This window comes from Ambystoma mexicanum, chromosome 8 (genome assembly GCF_040938575.1).
Source record: "Ambystoma mexicanum isolate Mex_15411 chromosome 8, UKY_AmexF1_1, whole genome shotgun sequence".
In the NCBI taxonomy this organism is placed as follows: Eukaryota; Metazoa; Chordata; class Amphibia; order Caudata; family Ambystomatidae; genus Ambystoma; species Ambystoma mexicanum.
The window spans coordinates 1268635196-1268656611 of NC_090929.1; the positions used below are offsets into that span (position 1 = coordinate 1268635196).

Below are 21416 nucleotides of genomic sequence, written 5' to 3' on the forward strand. Positions count from 1 at the left end.
TCCTACAAAAGAAATACATTTAAAAGTAGCTGGCCAGCAAATGGACGTCAGGGCCGCTGTAATGCCGGTATTGCCAGATCCACTCCTTATTGGATCCGATGTCCCAAACTTTGCCAAAATAGTGAAAGAAGTGGAAGCAAGATGGTTACAAAACGCCCCATTTTCCCATTGTGACATTTCCGTAGTTGGAGCCAAAGAAAAGAAAACAAAAGCGACAATCAGAAAATTAAAAAAGACTGGGGAGAAAAGAATGTACTCCCTGTGGTGGTCGATTGGAGAATCGATGAAGGGGGCGATACTTTTCGCTTAGCTCAAAAATTGGACCCATTATTGGTAAATGCTAGGTCGGGGGTTCAAGACGATGTCTCTGGAAAAGAACCATATTTCCTGAAGGAGAAAGGACTTTACTATCGAGACAGTAGAGAGTCGACTGGAAACCTCATAAAACAATTACTAGTGCCCAGCAAATATTACCAAACGGTTATGGAAGTCGCCCGTGTGCAGTTAGGTGAAGGACATTTAGGCACAGATAAAACCATACAGAAAATCTTGAAAAGATTTTATTGGCCAGGATTATATGCACAAGTATCCCGATTCTGCCAGGCATGTCCCGAGTTTTAAAAGAAAAATTGCGCAAATGTTAAAAGAGCTCCCTTACAACCCATGCCAATTATTTTGGAACCTTTCAGTAGAATTGGTATGGATATTATTGGTCCATTAGACCCATCATCCAGAGGACATAAGTATATCCTAGTGGTGGTTGATAATGCCACTAGAGATCCAGAGGCGTTCCCTCTTAAGGCTGCCAGCGCCCAAAGCATTTGTGATGTGTTGATACCTTTTATCAGCGGGGTGGGAATACCGAAAGAGATTGTCACGGATCGTGGAACAAACTTTTTGTCAACACTTATGGAGCAAGTTTGTGAAGTCCTAAAGATAAAGCATTTGAAAACAGCGGTTTATCACCCTCAAACTGATGTTCTCGTAGAGAGATATAATCAAACGATAAAACAAATGCTACGCAAGTCAATAGATCCCGGAGATAGAGGATGGGACCGAATTTTACCATGGATATTACTTACCCACCGCAATACACCACAGTCATCGACTGGCTTTTCGCCATTCGAGTTATTGTTTGGGAGACCCGTGAGGACTTTACACGACATTCTAAAAGAAAGTTGGGAAGAAAACCTGGGTCAAGAAATTACATTAACAGAGTATGCATATCAACTTAGAGAAAGAATAGAAAACCTACAGAAGATTGCCAAAGAAAATGTGTTGCAAAGTCAAATTAAGCAGGAACAATACTACAATCGAAATACTAAATTGAGAACCTTCAAAAAGGGTGATCAGGTATTAGTGTTGTTGCCAACGTCCGAAAATAAAATGCTAGTGAGCTGGAAGGGTCCATATGTGGCCGAAGAAGTCTTGGGTCCTTTGACTTATAGAGTAAAACAGAACGATGGAAGGATGTCGACACAAACGTATCATGTGAACATGCTTAAAAAGTGGACTGAACCTGATATAAGCATAGCCATGATTAACACAAAGGAAGAACCCATGGAACCATTTCCTCAATTAAGAGGAGAGTTAGGCAGCGTAGCTTTGAATTTAAATCAAGACTTGTCTGACAGTCAGAAGAGGGAGCTACTAAACCTCATTAACAAGTATCCAGACATTTTTCCCAGTCTACCAGGAAGGACAAAATTAGCTTACCATCAAATCAAGACCCAACCTGGAGATGTAATTAGGATTAGACCTTATCGGATACCAGAAGCGAAATTAGAATCAATTAATAAAGAAATTCAAGAAATGCTAGAATTGGGAGTGATAGAACCCTCGAAAAGTGAATGGTCGTCGCCTATAGTTCTAGTACCCGAAAGCGATGGTACAACCCGATTTTGTTTAGATTTCAGAAAGCTAAATGAGATTTCAAAGTTTGACGCCTATCCTATGCCTCGGATAGAGGATTTACTAGATAAACTTGGGAAGGCTAAGTTTCTAACGACCATCGATTTAACAAAAGGATATTGGCAAATACCCTTACATCCTGATGACAAAGAGAAAACCGCCTTTGCCACACCTTCGGGTTTATTCCAATTTACAGTTTTGCCTTTTGGATTACATGGTGCGCCTGCCACGTTTCCAAGATTAATGAATTCCATCATTCGTGGACATGAGAATTATATCGGAGCCTATCTGGATGATATTATTGTTTTTAGCCAATCTTGGGAGGACCACCTAATACATTTACGTATTCTATTACAATTGTTACAAAAGTCCGGTCTTCACATAAATCCCAAAAAGTCTTTTATGGCTAACTTTCATACAAAGTATTTAGGATATTTTGTGGGACAGGGCGTCATTAAACCCCAAGAAGAAAAACTGGAAGCAATAAAACGATTACAATTTCCTGTAAATACCAGACAGGTCAGAGCTTTCCTAGGTTTCATAGGGTATTATAGAAGATTTATACCACATTTTTCAACATTAGCTACACCTCTAACCAACCTCCTCAAGTCTTCAGCTCCACCAAAAAAAGAATGGCATACAGCAGAGACGGACAAGGCCTTCCAATATCTGAAGAAGGCACTTTCAGAGAAAGCAATTCTACACTGTCCCGATTTTACGTCTCCGTTTTTTCTGCAAATGGATGCCTCAGGAACAGGTCTTGGAGCAGTACTGTTTCAGAATCGGGGGGAAGCTGAGAGGCCAATTATTTTCATAAGCAGGAAGTTGCTTCCACACGAGATGCATTATGCCACAATTGAGAAAGCGTGCCTGGCTGTAAAGTGGGCGATAGAGGCATCACGATACTACCTGTTAGGACGAGAGTTCACTTTAATAACTGATCATGCCCCTTTAGTATGGCTGGCTCGCAATAAAGACACAAACCCCAGAGTCCTCAGGTGGTTTCTCTCTCTTCAACCTTTCAACTTCAAGACCATACATCTTCCTGGAAGATTGATGGCCCAAGCCGATTTTTTATCTAGAAGTACCACCCTTCCCGAGCGTAAGGGCCTAGAAGGGGGGTGTGTGACAAATTAGAGGTAAAAGAAACAACAGAGATGCAATCAGGCAAAGACTCTGGCAATATCAGGTCAAACAGGCCAACAAAGGGTTAAGATTGCTCGCCAGGTAAGAGAGAAAGACTGACAGGCTAATTGACCAATCCCTGAAAGAGTTAAGGTGACTGACGGCCCTTGTTTATGTTTTTATCTGGTTGCTAGGAGGCGGAAGAAGAGGAGTCCGGAGAAGACCGTTTGATGTGGGCGTACTGAGAAAAAAACCAAAGAGCGAAGGAGTTTAAACATTATAATTAAGAAATTTGTGCCGTTGCGCGTTACAAGAAAGGGTATCTTGTGTACCCAGTAAAGGTGACCGTTGTCACCGTGTTTGGTTCCAGAGCGGCAGCGCCGTTGCGCAGCCGGGCGTCTGAAGGGGAGAGGTGACCGTTGTTGAGAGAAATGAGAAGCTGGCGCCGTTGCGCTGGATAAGGAGAGGAGACGCAAAACATATCAGACGACCGTGTTCGTCTGACTGAGGAATGAGAAGAAGCAGCAGCGCCGTTGCGCCTTGCAGTCAAGCGGATATATCCTTGAATTGAGGCTGAAAGCAGAGCCGTAGCGGGACCCGGTTAGCCGCCGAGGCAGACATACAACGTGGTGCCGAGTGGGAAAAAGGTAGGAGCAGGGTTTTTTCTATGAACTGTTCGGACACAGGATAAGTGCTCTGATTTAAAGACCATTAGGGTGGGAAAACCCACATTTTTAGGTGTACATCCAAGGTGAAATACACGGCTGCGACCGAGGAAAGAAACAGAACATATATTTTAAAGATGTCACGTTTAACAGGGCAAGTTGAAATACCTGATCTGAACATTTAACAAAACATAATCAGAGACAAGTAATGCTGATTCTATACAACAGAAAATCCTGTTTAATATTAGAGAAAACCCCAGAAAGCTGCAGGAGAGGGCTAACTACTCTAGAGACACATGAATGAATGTTTGTGGGGAACTATCAGAGTGAAGACAACATCTTTATTAAAGAAAAGAAAGAGAAAAGAAAGCAAAAAACAATATAAACAATTTCAAGATCAAACGAACTTACCTGTGGTTTTTCCTGCAACCATCAAGGAAATCCTTTCCCCTTGAACTTGCAAAGTCAATCTAAAGACGTATACTTTTTTCCAGTATACCTAGAGAAAAGAAAAAAATGAGAAACAGTTAATAAAAGAATTGGGCTCACTTTTAGTCCAAACAAACGACTTATTGGCTAAGGCCCTCATTAGGACCCTGGCGGAGTGGGTTTACGCCAGCGGTATTCGCGGCGGACCCGTCCGCCCTACTACGAGTTCCCGTAGCGCCATGGAGCCGTTTTCCGCCTGGTTTTTCCGGGCGGAGAAATCCATGGCGCTACGGGACCTTGTTGTTAATTACGCCACCGTATTTTACGGTGGCGTAATTAACGCCTTCCCCACTCCCATTATACCCTATGGGGCAAAAATGGGAATGGGGAAGGGTAAAATGGGGAATGGGGATTTACCGCCCCGCCAAGGTCGGCATGGGGCGGTAAATCCGCCAACCCCCATGGCGGTATCGGCAGCTTTCCGCCGTGCTCCATGGTGCATATTGCACCACGATCTCCGCCAGGGTCGTAATGAGGGCCTAAGACTCTTTTGTCCTTCTAGTTCATTTAACTAAGTTATTACAGTATGGCTTCCACGGGATTCCCATTGCAACTGGATACCTACCGTTCCTCCTGCTGTGAAGTTATGGCAGAGCATTAAGGGATTCATAATCAACTGATGTGACATCACACCAGGGGGCTATGGAATCTCCGCTGCCAAATATTGTTTTGATGCTTGTGTTGATGTGGGATGTGGGGAGAGTGAACTTTGTATTTTTCTCAGTTCCCTCATTCCTCTGCTTTCTACTTCCTGCAGTGCTGCCCAATAAGGATGGCAGAGGAGGTGCAAAAGGTACACCTAGAGGACCGTACACAACATAACATTATAGTCATGTAGCTTTAAACTACAGTGGGTATTCCACAGCACAGTTACTAGTGACATAGACAACTCGAGCTTTACGGTCCTTTTCTATTAGATGTCATCAGAATTCCACACTGAATATATGCCTATAGCGGACAGGTACCTATTGAAGAGAAGTAAGGGCAGGAAGAACAGAGCATGAGGAAAAAGACAAGACAGATAGAGGAATTGTGCCATCTGATAAGCAGGAAGGAAAAGAAGAAGTGCAGTACAGTAATTGAGGTGAGAGAAGATAAGCACAGCCATAAGACGTTCTGAGTGTGAAAGGAGAGAAAAGATCCAGCCTTGAGAATTCTATATATTTCGACTTTACCGGATCAATTACGAGTACAAATCTGAGAGATAAAAGAGAGAGAGAGGGGTCAAAGCTTACTCCCAAACTGCAAGCAGAAGTAGCAAAAGGTAACAATGCGGGGGCGGGGAAGGAGATAGCGGAAGGAGACACAGGAGGGGGTCAAAGATAGAGGGGAAAAAGGAACTTCAGTTTTGGAAGTAGGTGAAGAAAGTTATGTGGAATCCATGACTGGATGGTGAGTACACAGGTAGTGATGAGGAAGTGAAGAGACTCAGCAGGGGGTAAAAGAGAAAAGAAGGTGGGAATCAGCATAAAGCAGATCCCAGAAGCACAGCAAAGAAAGACCAGAAAGAGTGGGATGATCAAGAGTGTCAAAAGCCATAAATAAGTGGAGAAGCACCAGCAGAGATCCATGCTTGGCATAGTAAGCATGAGGAGGAAGATGGTAACATACAATAGGGACGTCTTAGTGGAATGAAAATAAAGAAAACCAGATTGATGTTCAGGTAAGAGTTAGAAGCAATTTAGGTGAGTAGAAATTGGGGACTATACAATACATTCAAGAAGTTTAGAAATAAATTGTACAAGAGAAATGAGCCGGTAGTTAGAAGATAGTGAAGGAACTAAAGAGGCCTTTTTTAGACGAGTAAGAATAGAAGCATGCTTACATTCCTGAGAAGATGAAGAAATACGTAGAAAGATATTGCACTGAATAGTCAAGTAAGAAAGAAGTGAAAGGAAGACATTAGGGATCAATGAAGAATACAAAGAACCTAACGGGGCAGCTATGGGGCGTGCCCGAAAAATATAAGTTGCCACCTCGGACACTTTAAGGGAGGAGAAAGTAGTCATAGAAAGAAAAGAAGGTAGAAAGAAAGGGAAAGGGAAGTCATGAGAGCAGTTAAGAGAAATAGAAGGATGGAGAAGTGCAACCTTATTAGTGAAATAATTAGTAAGTGGAGAAAAAAGAGTAGCGTCTGCTGAAGGTGGAGAAAATAAATGACTAATTATTTGGAATAGTCCACAAGGATGAGAGATCAGCATAGTATTGCTGCTTAGCAGAAAGCAGAGCAGAGCCATAAGAGGCATGAAGAGAAGAAAAGGTTTCAAGATCATGATCAGAGCTCGATTACTTCCAGCAGCTCTCAGCAAGACAGAGGGAACCTCAAGAATAGGAGTTAAGCAGGGCTAGGAATGTTTCAAAGTGGTAGAAAAAGATATAGCTGGTTATGAGTCTAAAGTAAAGCTCATGGCTGAATAGCTCCACCTTTACATCGGCAGAGTGCAAAGACTAACCTGCTTTTGAGCATAGAGATTTGAAGAAGACCAGTAAATGCACATCTTGGTTTAAATGATATTCAGATATCACCCTAGGTACACATTTAGGATAACTATCCCCAATGTAGCATTGTCCGGAGGAAACTCCAAGAAAGATTCAGCTGTCAAAATAGTTGGATCTTGCTTACACTGCATGCCGTTGTTATGAAACAAAAACAATGGGCCTCATTACGACCCTGGCGTAACGTACCGGCACCGTTCATACCAGGCCGCCACATTACGAGTTTGCTCGCGGGTAGTGGTATGCACGTCTGGTCTGGCCAGACGTGCATACCAGCACCCGCAAGCAGACCAGGATGCTAACAACAGACCCGTCATTAACGGGTCCGTTTTTAGCATCCTCCCCATTCCCATTCAAATGGGATTGGGGATGTACTGGGTTCGGGTCCCGCAAATGGGAATTAATGGGCCCACAAAAGTCAGAATGGCCCGGTAATTCCCTTTTTTCGGGACCCGGCCCCAAACACGAGTTTGGAGGTAGCCATGCCGGTAATGACGGCATGGCTACCTCCAAACTCGTAATGAGGCCCATTGTGTTTTTAAGGTGGTAGAAACTCCTGCAGTGGCCTTTGGTTTTACTTTATAGTGCACTGTTGTCTGCTACTTAGATTGATGCATGTATTGTGCCACCACTCCCTTACGCCCCTGCTTCCCCCTCTCTTAGCTTTAGCAATTCTACATGTGAGGCTTACTCTAGGTATACATGGCAGCTACCTTCTGTACTTCACAGACCTCCCATTCTTAAAACAGCATAGTGTGGGGTTATTTTATAAAAATTGCTGTGATCTTTGGTACTTTGCTTGTTATTACGAGTAGATAATAAATGTTTAATACTCAGTGCATTTTTCATTGTTGGCTGTAGTGGTTAGTGATTTTTTTTAACATAAATCCCACTTGAACATAATGTTTATTGCCCTGGATTTAAATTTGAGATTTACATTACATTTAGAACCAGAGAAGTCAAAGCAGTTTAGCACTTGTCTACTGCTCAATCATGAAATATGAAGGTATTATCTAATCAGAATTTGCATCCATTTTACATTTCATTTTTTACAGATTAAGGAAATAATAAGAACGCATTTTACAATTTTTTATTTATTTATTGAGATCATTGAAAATCCTATTAATTTGTGTTTCCAGGAATCAGAAATTGTTTATGTTCCTACAAATAAGAGCATGGTGGAGGATTTAGAAAAAAGGTATGTACCAATTTATTTTGGGATACGCACATTTCGTTCTCCTACGAACCATTTTAAATCTGATTGACTATATTATCTGCTCAGATATTAACACAAATAATAAATGTTCTTCAATTATTTGTAGTATTTAGTGGGACCGATATCAGGATATAAAGACTGATATCATGCCAGGGTTATCCTCATGCCAGAGATATTGGTGATATGCAGAAAGAAATATAAATAGCCCCTAGAGTAATCCGTTCACTTATTTCATGTTCCAGTGCATACCTAGAATTGTGACAGTCTCCATCACTCATATACCCATCCATGTAGGTCCACTCTGTTGCAGCAGATAGCCTTTTGCTTCATCCATCCCCTCCTACCCAAACCCAACACATCAATTAAGTAATGCAAACAACTTTCTTTACATTGCCTAGATCTCCTCTTACCATCCTGTGTATTCTCTGTGTGCAGATCCAGAAAGTAGAGCTCCTACCTAACGTGCTGGGATTATGAATTTAGCCTCGGTGTGGGAGACTCTTGCTGCCCCTCTTTAAAATGTGCCTTGCTTCCCGGTTCTACCATGTTCACACCCGGTTCGCCTCCACTGGAACACCCTACCTCCAGAAAGCAAACACATTGCCACAGTCCACTAACTTGCATTGGCTCTTAAAAAAACGTTACTTAGAAGGGACACAACTGTCTTGTGACATCACAACTAGCCCTTTATCAACCCTACGTCGGCTGGTATATCTCTGTAAATATTGCACTGAACTCTAAAGTATGTTAACAATCTATCTATAGGCCTGCAGTGTAAAGATTTAACCGTGTCTCCTCCCTCATCCATAACAACATGTAACCCCACAACGGTACAGCACTCAAAAATGGGAGTACTGTGCTTTTTGTATTTTTTCTATTGTACAGTGTTTCTGATAGAAGCTGTATCTGCTCACTAGAATACATACAGATACAAATGAAAAGAGAGTCAAGCGCCAACAGAGAGGGTAATGAAATCTGCAGCTCGTAACAATTGACAGTACACCTGTGAAGCACACCTCGTTATAAGTTTGGCAGTATTTCTGGAAAAATAGCAGCTTATCTCTTTTACCATTACTGCCACTCAGTCCTGCAGATTCACCACAGATTACCAGTGGGGTAGCAGTCATGCCAGTCCCCATATTTTGAGTCATAGGACTCCCTGGGGATTTTGGAGTATTTACCATGTGCAGTAATTCCGAACCACGATATCTTTGCATTTTTGCGAATAACGGTTCATCCTCCTCTTACCCTCAAAAGTCTGTTGTGCTGTAAAACTGACAGTAATTCTGTTACTGGCAAACAAAATGCAATTACCCTAGTATTTATCGGAATATGCAGATTTCACATAGCCCATGACTAACCGGGATCAATATGATATACATGGAAAAAATTCCATGATGACAATGTTTCCATAGAAAACATCCGTTAATGGAATCACCACCAGACAGGTACTGCTCTGGCGAAAACACAACAAGGCTGATTGTGTTTGCCTCTCTTGGGGTGTGTCAGCTGTAGACAAAGCATAGCTCTGTATACAGGGTTACATCCTGCAGACCCTTAATTATTTGTATTGTAAGCTCAGCAAGGGAAGGAGATGAATTTCTTGCCCTCTCTGCTACATTTAATCATACATAGCAACAATCATGCGTTCAAGCGTATATCTATATGTAAAAAATAGTTTGTGAGTTTGTGGCTTGGTGAAGCCTTGGCGTATGGGAGTCGAAGGTGTATGGAACATGAAAGGTGAAGGCATAGGGAAGGCGAAGGCGAGGCGTGTTGGAGGCGAATTAACCTGAGAGGCGAAGGTGAAGGCAGATAGCATTCCAGAAGTTTCCAAATTGTTGCTATATAAAGCGGTGCGACAGACATTTCTGTTACTCTCTTACGAACAGTGTTGAAGTGTTATTTCATGAGTGGCTGTGTGAACGAGCCATCTTTGCTGATAAAAATGATTGTCAATTAAATTAATAATCAGATTCAGGCTATGTTTCCGGCCGCAGTTACAGAGTACAACACAATCGATATGGTGGTGGATGCCGACGAAGCTGTAAATTAGCCAACAGAATTCCTCAACTAACTCGACCCCCCAGGAATGCCACCACATCACCTTCGACTGAAAGTTGGGTGACCCATCATGCTGCCTCACAATCTCAACCACCTAGGCTGTGTAAAATTGCTGCCCAATGTAATTGTAGCAACAGTGTTGACTGGGAATGGAAAAGGAGAAGGTGTATTCTTCACCCACATTCCACTCCTTCCGACAGACATTCCGTTCAGTTACAAGAGCCTACAGCTCCTAGTCAGGCTGGCATTCAGTATCAGGATCAAAAAGGCACAGGGCCATTCAATCAAGTGCACTAGTGTCAAGTTGGAATCTCCATGTTTCTCCCACGAGCAGTTGTACGTTGCGTGTTCTAAAATGGGTTTCCTGAATCAGTTGTATATCTTTCCTCCAACTGGAAAAAACAAAAATGTTGTTTGTACTTTAGTAATATTAAACTGTAGGTCCATAGTTGTTCGCACCGTCGGCATCATGTCACAAACAATGCTGCTCAGGAATCTCCATGTTGTTCTCATGTACAGTTATAAGTTTCAGAATGAGTTTTTAAGAAGAACAAACCATTGTGTTGTGTAGTCACTTTAAGAAAACATTTTTAAAATATAAAACAATTGAAAAAATGTAGTGAATTATTATTTTCACCTTTCTTATAGAGCCTTTTTCTGAAAAGCGTAAAGTTACCTTAAGGTATTTCTAACAAATAGTACCTTTAAGAAAATGAAATCCCTGGCGACGCCGGGTATATAAGCTAGTATGTAATATAGTAATGTGAGTTATTGATTGCACTCATAAACAAGCATTGACAAAGCCAGTAGTTGTGGTGTTTACTGCTGGTCTTTGCATTTTGCAGTTATAGGCACCATGGTGCAGGGAGGAGAGTGCAAAGTTTCAAAGGCGCATGTGATAAGGGGCGCGGTGTGCAAGTGCACAAGAATGAGAAGGAAGGAGAATAGCCTAAAGGAGGAAATTATTGAGGGAGGGGGAGGGTGGGGATAGAGAGAGTCGAGGAAGGGAGGGTAGGGGTAGAGAGAGAGTGGAGGTAGGGTGGGTGGGGTAGAAAGAGTGGAGTTAGGGCGGGTGGGTAGGGGTAAAGCGAGTGGGGATAGGGTGGGTGCTTGGGGGTGGAGGGAGTGGAGGTGGGGTGGATGCATAGGGTGGAGGAAGTGGAGGTAGGGTGGGCAGGTGGGGGCGGAGGGAGTGGCGGTAGGGGGGGTCGGTGGGGGCAGAGGGAGTGGCGGTACGGGGGGTCGGTGGGGGCAGAGAGAGTGTAGGTAGGGTGGGCGGGTGGGGGCAGAGAGAGTGTAGGTAGGGTGGGCGGGTGGGGGCAGAGGGAGTGGAGGTAGGGCGGGAGGGTGGGGGCAGAGGGAGTGGAGGTAGGGCGGGAGGGTGGGGGCAGAGGGAGTGGAGGTAGGGCGGGAGGGTGGGGGCAGAGGGAGTGGAAGTAGGGCGGGAGGGTGGGGGCAGAGGGAGTGGAGGTAGGGTGGGAGGGTGGGGGCAGAGGGAGTGGAGGTAGGGTGGGAGGGTGGGGGCAGAGAGAGTGGAGGTAGGCTGGGAGGGTGGGGGCAGAGAGAGTGGAAGTACGGTGGGCACGTGGGGACAGAGGGAGTGGTGGTACGGTGGGCAGGTGGGGGCAGAGGGAGTGGATGTAGGGTGGGTGGGTGAGGGCGGAGGGAGTGGATGGAGGGTGGGCGCGTGGGGGCGGAGGGAGTGGAGGTAGGATGGGCGCGTGGGGGTGGAGGGAGTGGAGGTAGGATGGGCGGGTGGGGGTGGAGGGAGTGACAGTATGGGGGCGGGTGGGGGCGGATGGAGTGGAGGTAGGGGGGGCGGGTGGGGGCAGAGGGAGAGGAGGTAGAGTGGGCGGGTGATGGCGGAGAGAGTGGAGGTAGGGTGGGAGGGTGGGGGCGGAGAGAGTGGAGGTAGGGTGGGAGGGTGGGGGCAGAGGGAGTGGAGGTAGGCTGGGTGGGTGGAGGTGAGGGAGTGGAGGTAGGCTGGGCACGTGGGGGCAGAGGGAGTGGTGGTACGGTGGGCAGGTGGGGACAGAGGGAGTGGAGCTAGGGTGGGCGGGTGAGGGCGGAGGGAGTGGATGTAGGGTGGGCGGGTGGGGGCGGAGGGAGTGGAGGTAGGATGGGCGCGTGGGGGCAGAGGGAGTGGAGGTAGGATGGGCGGGTGGGGGTGGAGGGAGTGATGGTAGGGGGCGGGTGGGGGCGGATGGAGTGGAGGTAGGGGGGGCAGGTGGGGGTAGAGGGATAGGAGGTAGGATGGGTGGTGGCTGAGAGAGTCGAGGTAGTGTGGGTGGGTGGGACGGAGGGAGTGGAGGTAGGGTGGGCGGCTGAGGGCGGAGGGAGTGGATGTAGGGTGGGTGGGTGAGGGCGGAGGGAGTGGATGTAGGGTGGGTGCGTAGGGCAGAGGAAGTGGAGGTAGGGTGGGCATGTGGGGCGGAGGGATTGGAGGTAGGGTGGGCCTGTGGGGGCGGAGGGAGTGGAGGTAGGGTGGGCGGGTGGGGGCGGAGGGAGTGGAGGTAGGGTGGGCGGGTGGGGGCGGAGGGAGTGGAGGTAGGGTGGGCGGGTGGGGGCGGAGGGAGTGGAGGTAGGGTGGGCGGGTGGGGGCGGAGGGAGTGGAGGTAGGGTGGGCGGGTGGGGGCGGAGGGAGTGGAGGTAGGGTGGGCGGGTGGGGGCGGAGGGAGTGGAGGTAGGGTGGGCGGGTGGGGGCGGAGGGAGTGGAGGTAGGGTGGACGGGTGGGGGCGGAGGGAGTGGAGGTAGGGTGGGCGGGTGGGGGCGGAGGGAGTGGAGGTAGGGTGGGCGGGTGAGGGCGGAGGGAGTGGAGGTAGGGTGGGTGGGGGTGGAGTAAGTGAATGTAGGGTTGGTGGGAGGCGGCAAAGGGAGTGGAGGTAGGGTGGGCGGGTGTTGGCAGAGGGAGTGGAGGTAGGGTGGGCGGGTGTTAGGGAGAATTCTCTTTTTAGGCTGAATTTCCTAACCTAGTGAGTCCCCCAGCAGCTTTGCTGGATTTCTGGAGTTTGTTTTTTTTCTATCCTGCCAAGAGTGAGACTCTTTTCTACCACTCTTGGACATGAATGTGGTTTAATTCCTTTGAATGTCAATGTGTTCTATGGGCTATGGGGTCTTTTACTCCATAGAGTCTCATATGTTTTACTATGTGTGTTACACCGAACCCTCCGTGCCGTAACACTGGGGCGTCCTAGAGGATCCCCACCATAGACTCCATACCCTGGGACTGACTACTGTCTCCCAGGGCATGTAAAGTCGCCATTGGCTTTACTAGACCTAAATTTACTAACAGAACTAGTACAAACCATCCTATTGTGGACGTACTAGTAGGGGTAATTCGATTGCCCACGGGTCTGTTATTCGAGGGCCACTGTCCCGACCCCCCTCGTCGAGTTTTGGCTGGTGGCAGTGGAAACTACTTATTATATTCGACCCCGAATATAATTCTATGGGATTCTTCGCATTGTTGGAGGCTAATACTTTTTCCTGTTAGTCTCTAACATACCACTGGTTTATTTGTCTTAAATAAATCTACCGGTTGGTATTTTTTGCCAGAACTCGGTTTGTAAAATGGTGTCTGTGCTCGTCTCTGTAACTCCGAACCAAAGGTTTAGCCCTTTGTTCCACTTTTGGCGGGCTTCTACACAGAAGCCCTCCAAAGTGGTGCCATTCTGTCTGGGTACCACAGGGGGTGTGGGAGGGGTTTAGGCACCCTGGACCGAGTTGCCTTGCCAACTCAAGTGACACTCTGGTGTGATTGGCCCAAGTGGTGAGCCACCCCGCTCACCACTTAGCGTGTTTTGATTGACAGCTAGGCTGAATGAATGGGGGTTTGCTGCATAAAAGCAGGGCTTTTGGGACTGGATCTTCAGAAGTCGCCACAGGACCTAAGAATCCGACGAGGGTAAAGCTGAGCCAACCTGCAACGACGACACCTCTGGTGGAGCCCTGCTGAACCATCTCACCAATTCCCGACGACAGAGGAGATCTCCCGGCTGGAGAGTCTTCTTCCCCTGACTTGTGGGAACAACCAGTCCCTTTGCTTTTTCTTCGCTTCTAGGGCGTAGTGGTCGAATTGTCCGTGCTGAGCACCCCGGCAACCGAATAGCCACTAGCCCGTACCGCGACCAAAAGGTGGTGCCTTGTGACGGAGCACTCAGCGGCTGGTCTCTTCCCTGGTGCAACGATCTTCAACTTTCCTTCGACGACGAGAGCATCTCATCTCTTGGCAAAGCCCCGACTTGCATCCACCACCAGGAACAACTGCCCCCGCCGGAGCTGTCTCTCCACATACAAGGTACCGTGTCCGCCTGGCTTCCCTTGTGACGGTTAGCGTGAGGTGTCTTAATCCTTGCCTCTCCATTGGGTCGCCTCCAAACCTTCTTAACTTTCTGTTCTGAACTGGTCCAATCTTTCTGTGAAAATTTGCAACAAAGACTCGAATTGCATTTCCACTGTGATACTTTTGGGACATAACGCCTTGCTTCTCCCCTAGTGGGCCTGGCCTCTGAACTTTGTGATCTACGGTAGATCCTGCCTTACTTGCCTTGCATTGTTTCGTAAAAGTGTTGGTACCGAGTTGGTTTCATACCCTGCCTTTTCTCTCCCGTTCTAACGAATACTAGAGTGCCATCTAGGTTAAAGCATTCACCTCTGTCTGCAAATAAGTGGTGCAGATGAACCTAGACTTGTCGACATATTGCTAGAGGAGTGAGATACTTATAGTAATGGTAATTGAAGTTGTTTGCCGTATTAGTGCCAGTGTGTTTTTCATAGATGTGTTTTTATAAATAAATAACTATATATCTTTACACCCAAGCTCTGTTCCGTGTCTGCTTGTTCTACTGTGTAAATTGCCCTATTTTGTATACTCCACATACTGCCTAACTCTTCTTGAGGGAAGTCTGACTGCTCAGCCACAGATACCAAGTGAATCTGTGTGGTACAGACTGCTACCAAGTGGGTTTACTGCCAAACACCTGTAGGCCTAAATCTTTTGCAGTGGTCCCAGAGGGAACTGCACAGGTTTCCGCTTAACACTGGTGTACAGCGGTGGGATTTGTAACGAGTATACAGTTTAGAGTGCTTTTCAACACTTTAGGATAACTAACCACAAAGCTTAGCACTAAAAAGCAACTTTCCAAAACATGTCTACTATGGAGGTTTACAGTCAAGAGTCCTTGTCAGGCGAAGATACTGAGAGTTTGAGAGCTCTCTGTAGACAAGAAAATCTTTCTGTAAGCGGCAAGAAAGTAGAACTGATAGCGAGATTGCTGGAAAACCAAAGTCTGGGTACTGGTTCAGAGGAACCAACTTCTCCAGCGAATGTAGAAAACAGTGATGGTATTGATCTGAATCAAAGTCGTGATAATGAATCAGAAGAGTAAAGTTAACCTAATGAAGTTAGCCACTCTGAGTCTCAGTCTGCCTTACCTACTGTACCTACGGGGCCCATACCAGGTCCCACATGTAACCCTGCTTATTTTGAACTTGAAAAAATGAAGCTCGAGTTAGAATACAAAGGGTTTTTAGCTCAATCTGAAAGAAACCAAGAGCTAGAGTTCAGACGAATGAATGCCCAGGCTGAGCAGAAGCAAGCTGAGTTAAGGCTCAGAGAAATAGAACTTAATCATGAGTTAGAGATGAAAATGTTGTCTGTGGAAAATGTTTCTCTCTCCTCTGGTTCCTCTAGAAGTTCCAGTCCCAAAAGACCCCGGATGCCTAAGGAATCAGTGGGTATGTATGAACCGAGATTGGATGTGTTGGATTAGTTAAAACTGTTTGAATATAATCATGGGCTCCAGGACATCACAGGGAATGAGTTACTTCCCTGGTTGTTCTCTAGGCTTCCCCCTGCTGCGACTGATGTGGTAATGGAGTTGGGGGGGTGGATAAGAAGGATTACGAGAGTGTGAAATTAGCTTTGATAGCTAGGTTCGGGAAGACCCCTTCCCAGTATCTTAAGAGATTTTGAACCCTCAAAAAGCATGATGGTACCCCTTGGGCTACCTGGGTGAGTGAAGGGTTGAAAAACTTAGAGGGATGGATTAAGGGTTACAAGGTGAACACTTATGAGGGTATGAATAATCTTTTTATGTTGGAGTCTATTTATGATGCCTGTTCTCCTGAGCTCAGACAGCACTTGGCTGATTCGAAGGAATTGGATTCCAGGGAGCTAGCTAAGGCTGCTGACTTGTGGGATGCCAACAGGGCCACTCATAAGGATTCTGGGGCAACTCAGAAAAAGGATGAGGGAAAACAGCCCAAAAAAAACTCAAAAGAGAATTCTAATAACCCAAATTCCAAAGAGGGCCCCAAACAAAACCAGAAGGGTAAGCCACAAGGAAAACCGCAGCAGAATAGTGTACCTTCTGGTGCCAAAACAGAAGGAGGCAGTACAAGCCACCATTCCAGAAAGCTTTCGGAAAATGCTTTGTTTGCGGCTCGACTGACCATTTGAAAGGAGATCCCAGATGTAAGGGTAAACCTTCAGGGGTCCAGCTTGTCTCCTTAGCCTTTGCTCCAGAGGAGGAAGTCCAAATGGCAAGTGAAAACTGCTGGCTGATGAACCCATTGGAGTCTCAGCCAGCGTTTCTTTAGTGTCTCTGGGTTTGTGGGAACAACAGCATTTAGATGTCTATAACTCCATCCCCGATAATACTAAAGAGTATTATAAGGACAGTGTCCAGGTGAATGGTCAGGAGACTCCTGCCATTGGGGACACTGGGGCCAGAATAACTGTGGTGGATAAATCTTTTTTTCAGGCTGAGGATGTTGCTAAGGCACCCAAACGCCTCACCAAGTTAGCTGGAGGGCCTGTGCAGATGTTTCCCCAATTACCAGTTCTCATACAGTGTAATGACATGACTGTGAAGATACCTGTCAGCATACAGAGTGAGGTACCAGGACGTGTTCTGTTGGGTAATGATTTGAAAACTCTCTGAGTTGTGTCGCACACCCCCAGACCTCCTAATAAACGGTTACAGGAGCTAACCAGACCTGCAAGGGAGAGAACCATGAGAGGTACTCTCCAGGAGATGATGAAGAAAGATATCACTCCTGCTCCACTGGAATTGTCAGCTGCTGTCTCAAAGAAATCAGAAGCGAAAGGGAAACCTAAGACTTCTATACCGAAACCAGCAGCCAGCATTTCAGTGCAGCCAACAAGGACTTCCCCACGGTTGTCCAATGTTACACCCGTAACTCCCCCTCCAGCTGAGGCTGAGAGGGAGGTACAACCCTGTGTGGTAGAATTAGACTCTGAAGAAGAGCTAATGGAAGGCCAGGAACTCATTGGAGATCTGGATCCTGTTGACCATCCTGAGCTGCAGTCTTTACTGGCAGAAGGTGGACTCAGCAGGGTAGACTTCAGTAAGGGACAGAGAGAATGTCCAACTCTGGAAGGTCTTCGCCACCAGGCAGAAGCTCAGGCTGAAGGGCAAGAGCCTGGGAAATACAGGTTGCACTGGGAAGATGGCCTATTCTACAGTGAACCGACCGAGTCTGCACCTGGAGACTACAAACAACTTGTAGTACCCCAAGAGAACAGACCACAGTTCTTGCAGTTAGCCCACGAGATTCCTTTGGCTGGTCACTTGAGTTTCAAGAAGACTAAGGAAAGGCTCTCGCTCTACTTTTATTGGCCGAAGATGGGGGCCGAAGTAGAAAAACACTGCAGGAGCTGCCACACCTGCCAGACCTCTGGTAAGGTGGGCTCCAAGAATGTGGCACCTTTAGTGCCTCTCCCAGTTGTGGGAGTCCCATTTGAGAGAGTAGCGAGTGACATTGTTGGTCCCCTTGATCCTCCAACTTCCTCAGGCAACAGGTTTATACTTGTTGTAGTAGACCATGATACTAGGTATCCTGAGGCAATTCCTATGAGGACTGTTACAGCTCCGGCTGTGGCTAAGGCCCTCCTTGGTATTTATACCAGGGTCAGGTTTCCTAAGGAAGTAATCTCTGACAGGGGGTCAAACTTTATGTCCCACTACATGAAAGCCATGTGGAAAACCTGTGGAGTTACTTACAAGTTCTCAACAGCTTACCACCCACAAACCAATGGATTGGTAGAAAGGTTCAACCGAACCATGAAGAGCATGATAGGTGCTTTAGAAGAACCCCTTAAACGAAAGTGGGACCTTCTACTGCCATGCCTTCTCTTTGCTTAAAGTGAAGTCCCTCAGGAGGGAGTAGGTTATTCTCCCTTTGAGCTTCTCTATGGTCATCCCGTCAGAGGTCCATTGGCCCTGATTAAGGAAGGGTTGGAGAGTGCTCCTTCCCCCAAGCCAGACAGAGTGACTGACTACATGATAGGTCTCCGGAGGAGAATGTCACACATGATGACGGAAGCAAGCGATAACTTGAAAGCTGGACAAGCTTTGGTCAAGCACTGGCATGATCAAAAGGCTAACATGGTTGAGTTCACTAAAGACCAGCTAGTTCTCGTTATGATCCCAACAAGGCAGAGGGCCTTGCAAGACAAATGGATGGGACCCTTCAGAGTTGTGGGTAAACATGGAGAGGTCAACTATCTGGTGGACTTGGGCAATCCCAAGGAGTCTCCGACAGTCTTCCACACCAACCGACTCAAAGCGTATGTCTCGAGACCTGATGTAGGAGCATTGCTTCTAGCATCATCAGAGGAAGAAGAAGAGAGTGAAGCTCTTCCTGATCTCCTCAGAGGCTTACCTTTAGATGAAAAAATTGAAGGAGTGAATCTCTCTTCAAATCTGACAACCGAGCAACAAGAAGAGTGCAAATCTATGTTGAATCAGTTTGCCCCTCTGTTCTCGCTTTCACCAGGCTTGACCCCTTGGGGCCAGCATGACATCCTCACTGGTGACTGTCTGCCAGTCAAAAGCAGAGGATACAGCATGTCAGAAAACGTACGAACCCACATCAAAGGTGAGGTCAGCAAGATGCTTGATCTCGGGGTAATAGAGCCCTCTACTAGTCCATGGTCTAGCCCAGTTGTGTTAGTACCAAAGGCAGGATCTAAAGAACTTAGATTCTGCATGGATTATAGAGCTCTTAATGCAGTCACCAAGACTGATGCCCACCCTTTGCCAAGAACAGATGAGTTGGTGGATAAACTTGGTTCAGCCAAGTTCCTCAGCACATTTGACTTGACGTCAGGCTATTGGCAAATAGCATTGACAGACCATGCCAAGGAGAAAACTTCATTTTCTACCCCCGTTGGCTTATACCAGTTTAAGGTAATGTCTTTCGGATTGAAAAATGCACCTGCTACATTTCAACAGATGGTAAACCAGGTTCTGAATGGGATGGAGGACTTCTGCATGGCATACTTGGATGACATAGCAGTGTTCAGCAATTCCTGGGAAGAACATGTAACCCACCTAAGAGATGTTTTGCAGGCTCTTGGACGAGCCAATCTGACCATAAAGGCGAGTGAATGCCAAATTGGACAGAGCACGGTAGTCTATCTTGGACATGAGGTAGGAGGTGGAGAAATAAGGCCTTTGCTCAGTAAGATTGAAGCTGTGCAAAATTGGACAACACCTACTACTCAGACCCAAGTGAGAGCCTTCTTAGGCCTCACTGGGTATTACAGGAATTTCATTGAGAACTATGGGACCATAGCCTCTCCTCTGAATGTCATCTCCTCAACCAAATTTCCTAAAAGGGTTAGATGGAACGAGGAGTGCAATCAGGCTTTTGAAAACCTGAAAAAGGCTCTTTGCCAAGCCCCAGTACTCAGAGCTCCTGATTACCACCAAAACTTTCATTGTGCAGACAGATGCTTCAAATGTAGGAATAGGTGCCGTACTCAGTCAACTGGATGGGAAAGGTAGGGAGCACCCCGTTTGCTTCATCAGCCGCAAGCTGAAGGATTCTGAAACAAGGTGGGCAACAATCGAAAGAGAATGCTTTGCTATCGTGTGGGCTCTGAAGAAGTTTAGACCATACTTGTATGTTTCTACTTTTGTCATTCAGACTGACCACCAACCCTTGAGATGGTTAATGCAAATGAAAGGGGAAAACCCAAAACTACTGAGATGGTCGATCTGCCTGCAAGGGTTTGATTTCACCATTGAGCACAGGTCAGGGTGTCACCACCAAAATGCTGATGGTCTCTCTAGGATGTATGTCATCGACTAGAGGTATGAGATTCATCCAGGAGTGGATTAAATCCTCCTGTCCCTTAGTCTGGGGGGGCGAGTGTTAGGGACAATTCTCTGTTTAGGCTGAATTTCCTAACCTAGTGAGTCCCCCAGCAGCTTTGCTGGATTTCTGGAGTTTGTTTTTTCCATCCTGCCAAGAGTGAGACTCTTTTTCTCCCACTCTTGGACATGAATGTGGTTAATTCCTTTGAATGTCAATGTGGTCTATGGGCTATGGGGTCTTTTACTCCATAGGGTATCATATGTTTTACTATGTGTGTTACACCGCACCCTCCGTGCCGTAACACTGGGGCGTCCTAGAGGATCCCCACCATAGACTCCATACCCTGGGACTGACTACTGTCTCCCAGGGCATGTAAAGTCACCATTGGCTTTACTAGACCTAAATTTACTAACAGAACCAGTACAACCCATCCTATTGTGGACGTACTGGTAGGGGTAATTCGATTACCCCTGGGTCTGTTGTTTGAGGGGGCACTGTCCCGTCCCCCCTCGTCGAGTTTTGGCTGGTGGCAGTGGATACTACTTTTTATATTCGACCTCGAATATATTCCTATGGGATTCTTCCCATTGTTCGAGGCTAATACTTTTGCACATTAGTCTCCAACATACCGCCGGTTTATTTGTTTTAAATAGATCCACCGGTTGGTATCTTCTGCCAGAACTCGGTTTTTAAAATGGCGTATGTGTTCGCCTCTGTCACTCCAAACCCAAAGTTGAGCCCTTTGTTCCACTTTTGGCGGGCTTCTGGACAGAAGCCCTCCAGAGTGGTGCCATTCTGTCTGGGTACCACAGTGGGTGTGGGAGGGGGTTTAGGCACCCTGGACTGAGTTGCCTTGCCAACTCAAGTCGCACTCTAGTGTGATTGACCCAAGTGGTGAGCCGCCCCGCTCACCACTTAGCATGTTTGATTGACAGCTAGGCTGAATGAATGGGGGTTTTCTGCATAAAAGCAGGGCTTTTGGGACTGGAACGGCAAAAGTCGCCACAGGACCTAAGAATCCGACGAGGGTAAAGCTGAGCCGACCTGCAACGACGACACCTCCGGTGAAGCCCTGCTGAACCGACTCACCACTTCCCAACGACAGAGGAGATCTCCCCGCTGGAGAGTCTTCTTCCCCTTACTGGTGGGAACAACCAGTCCCTTGCTTTTTCTTCGCTTCCAGGACATCTAGTGGTCGAATTGCCAGTGCAGAGCACCCCAGCAACCGGATAGCCACTAACCACTGTACCGCGACCAAAAGGTGGTGCCTTGTGACGGAGCACTCCGCGGCTGGTCTCTTCCCTGTTGGTGCAACGATCTT

General features: G+C 46.8%; 1 protein-coding gene across 1 annotated transcript in view; it reads left to right on the forward strand.

Moving 5' to 3' along the window:
* The window catches only part of CC2D2B (coiled-coil and C2 domain containing 2B), a 2924037-nt gene that overhangs the window by 2686337 nt on the left and 216284 nt on the right, over positions 1-21416 (forward strand). The window contains exon 19 of the mRNA XM_069611382.1: positions 7826-7884. Coding sequence (XP_069467483.1) covers positions 7826-7884 — 59 coding nt within the window. The remainder of the gene's footprint in view (positions 1-7825; positions 7885-21416) is intronic.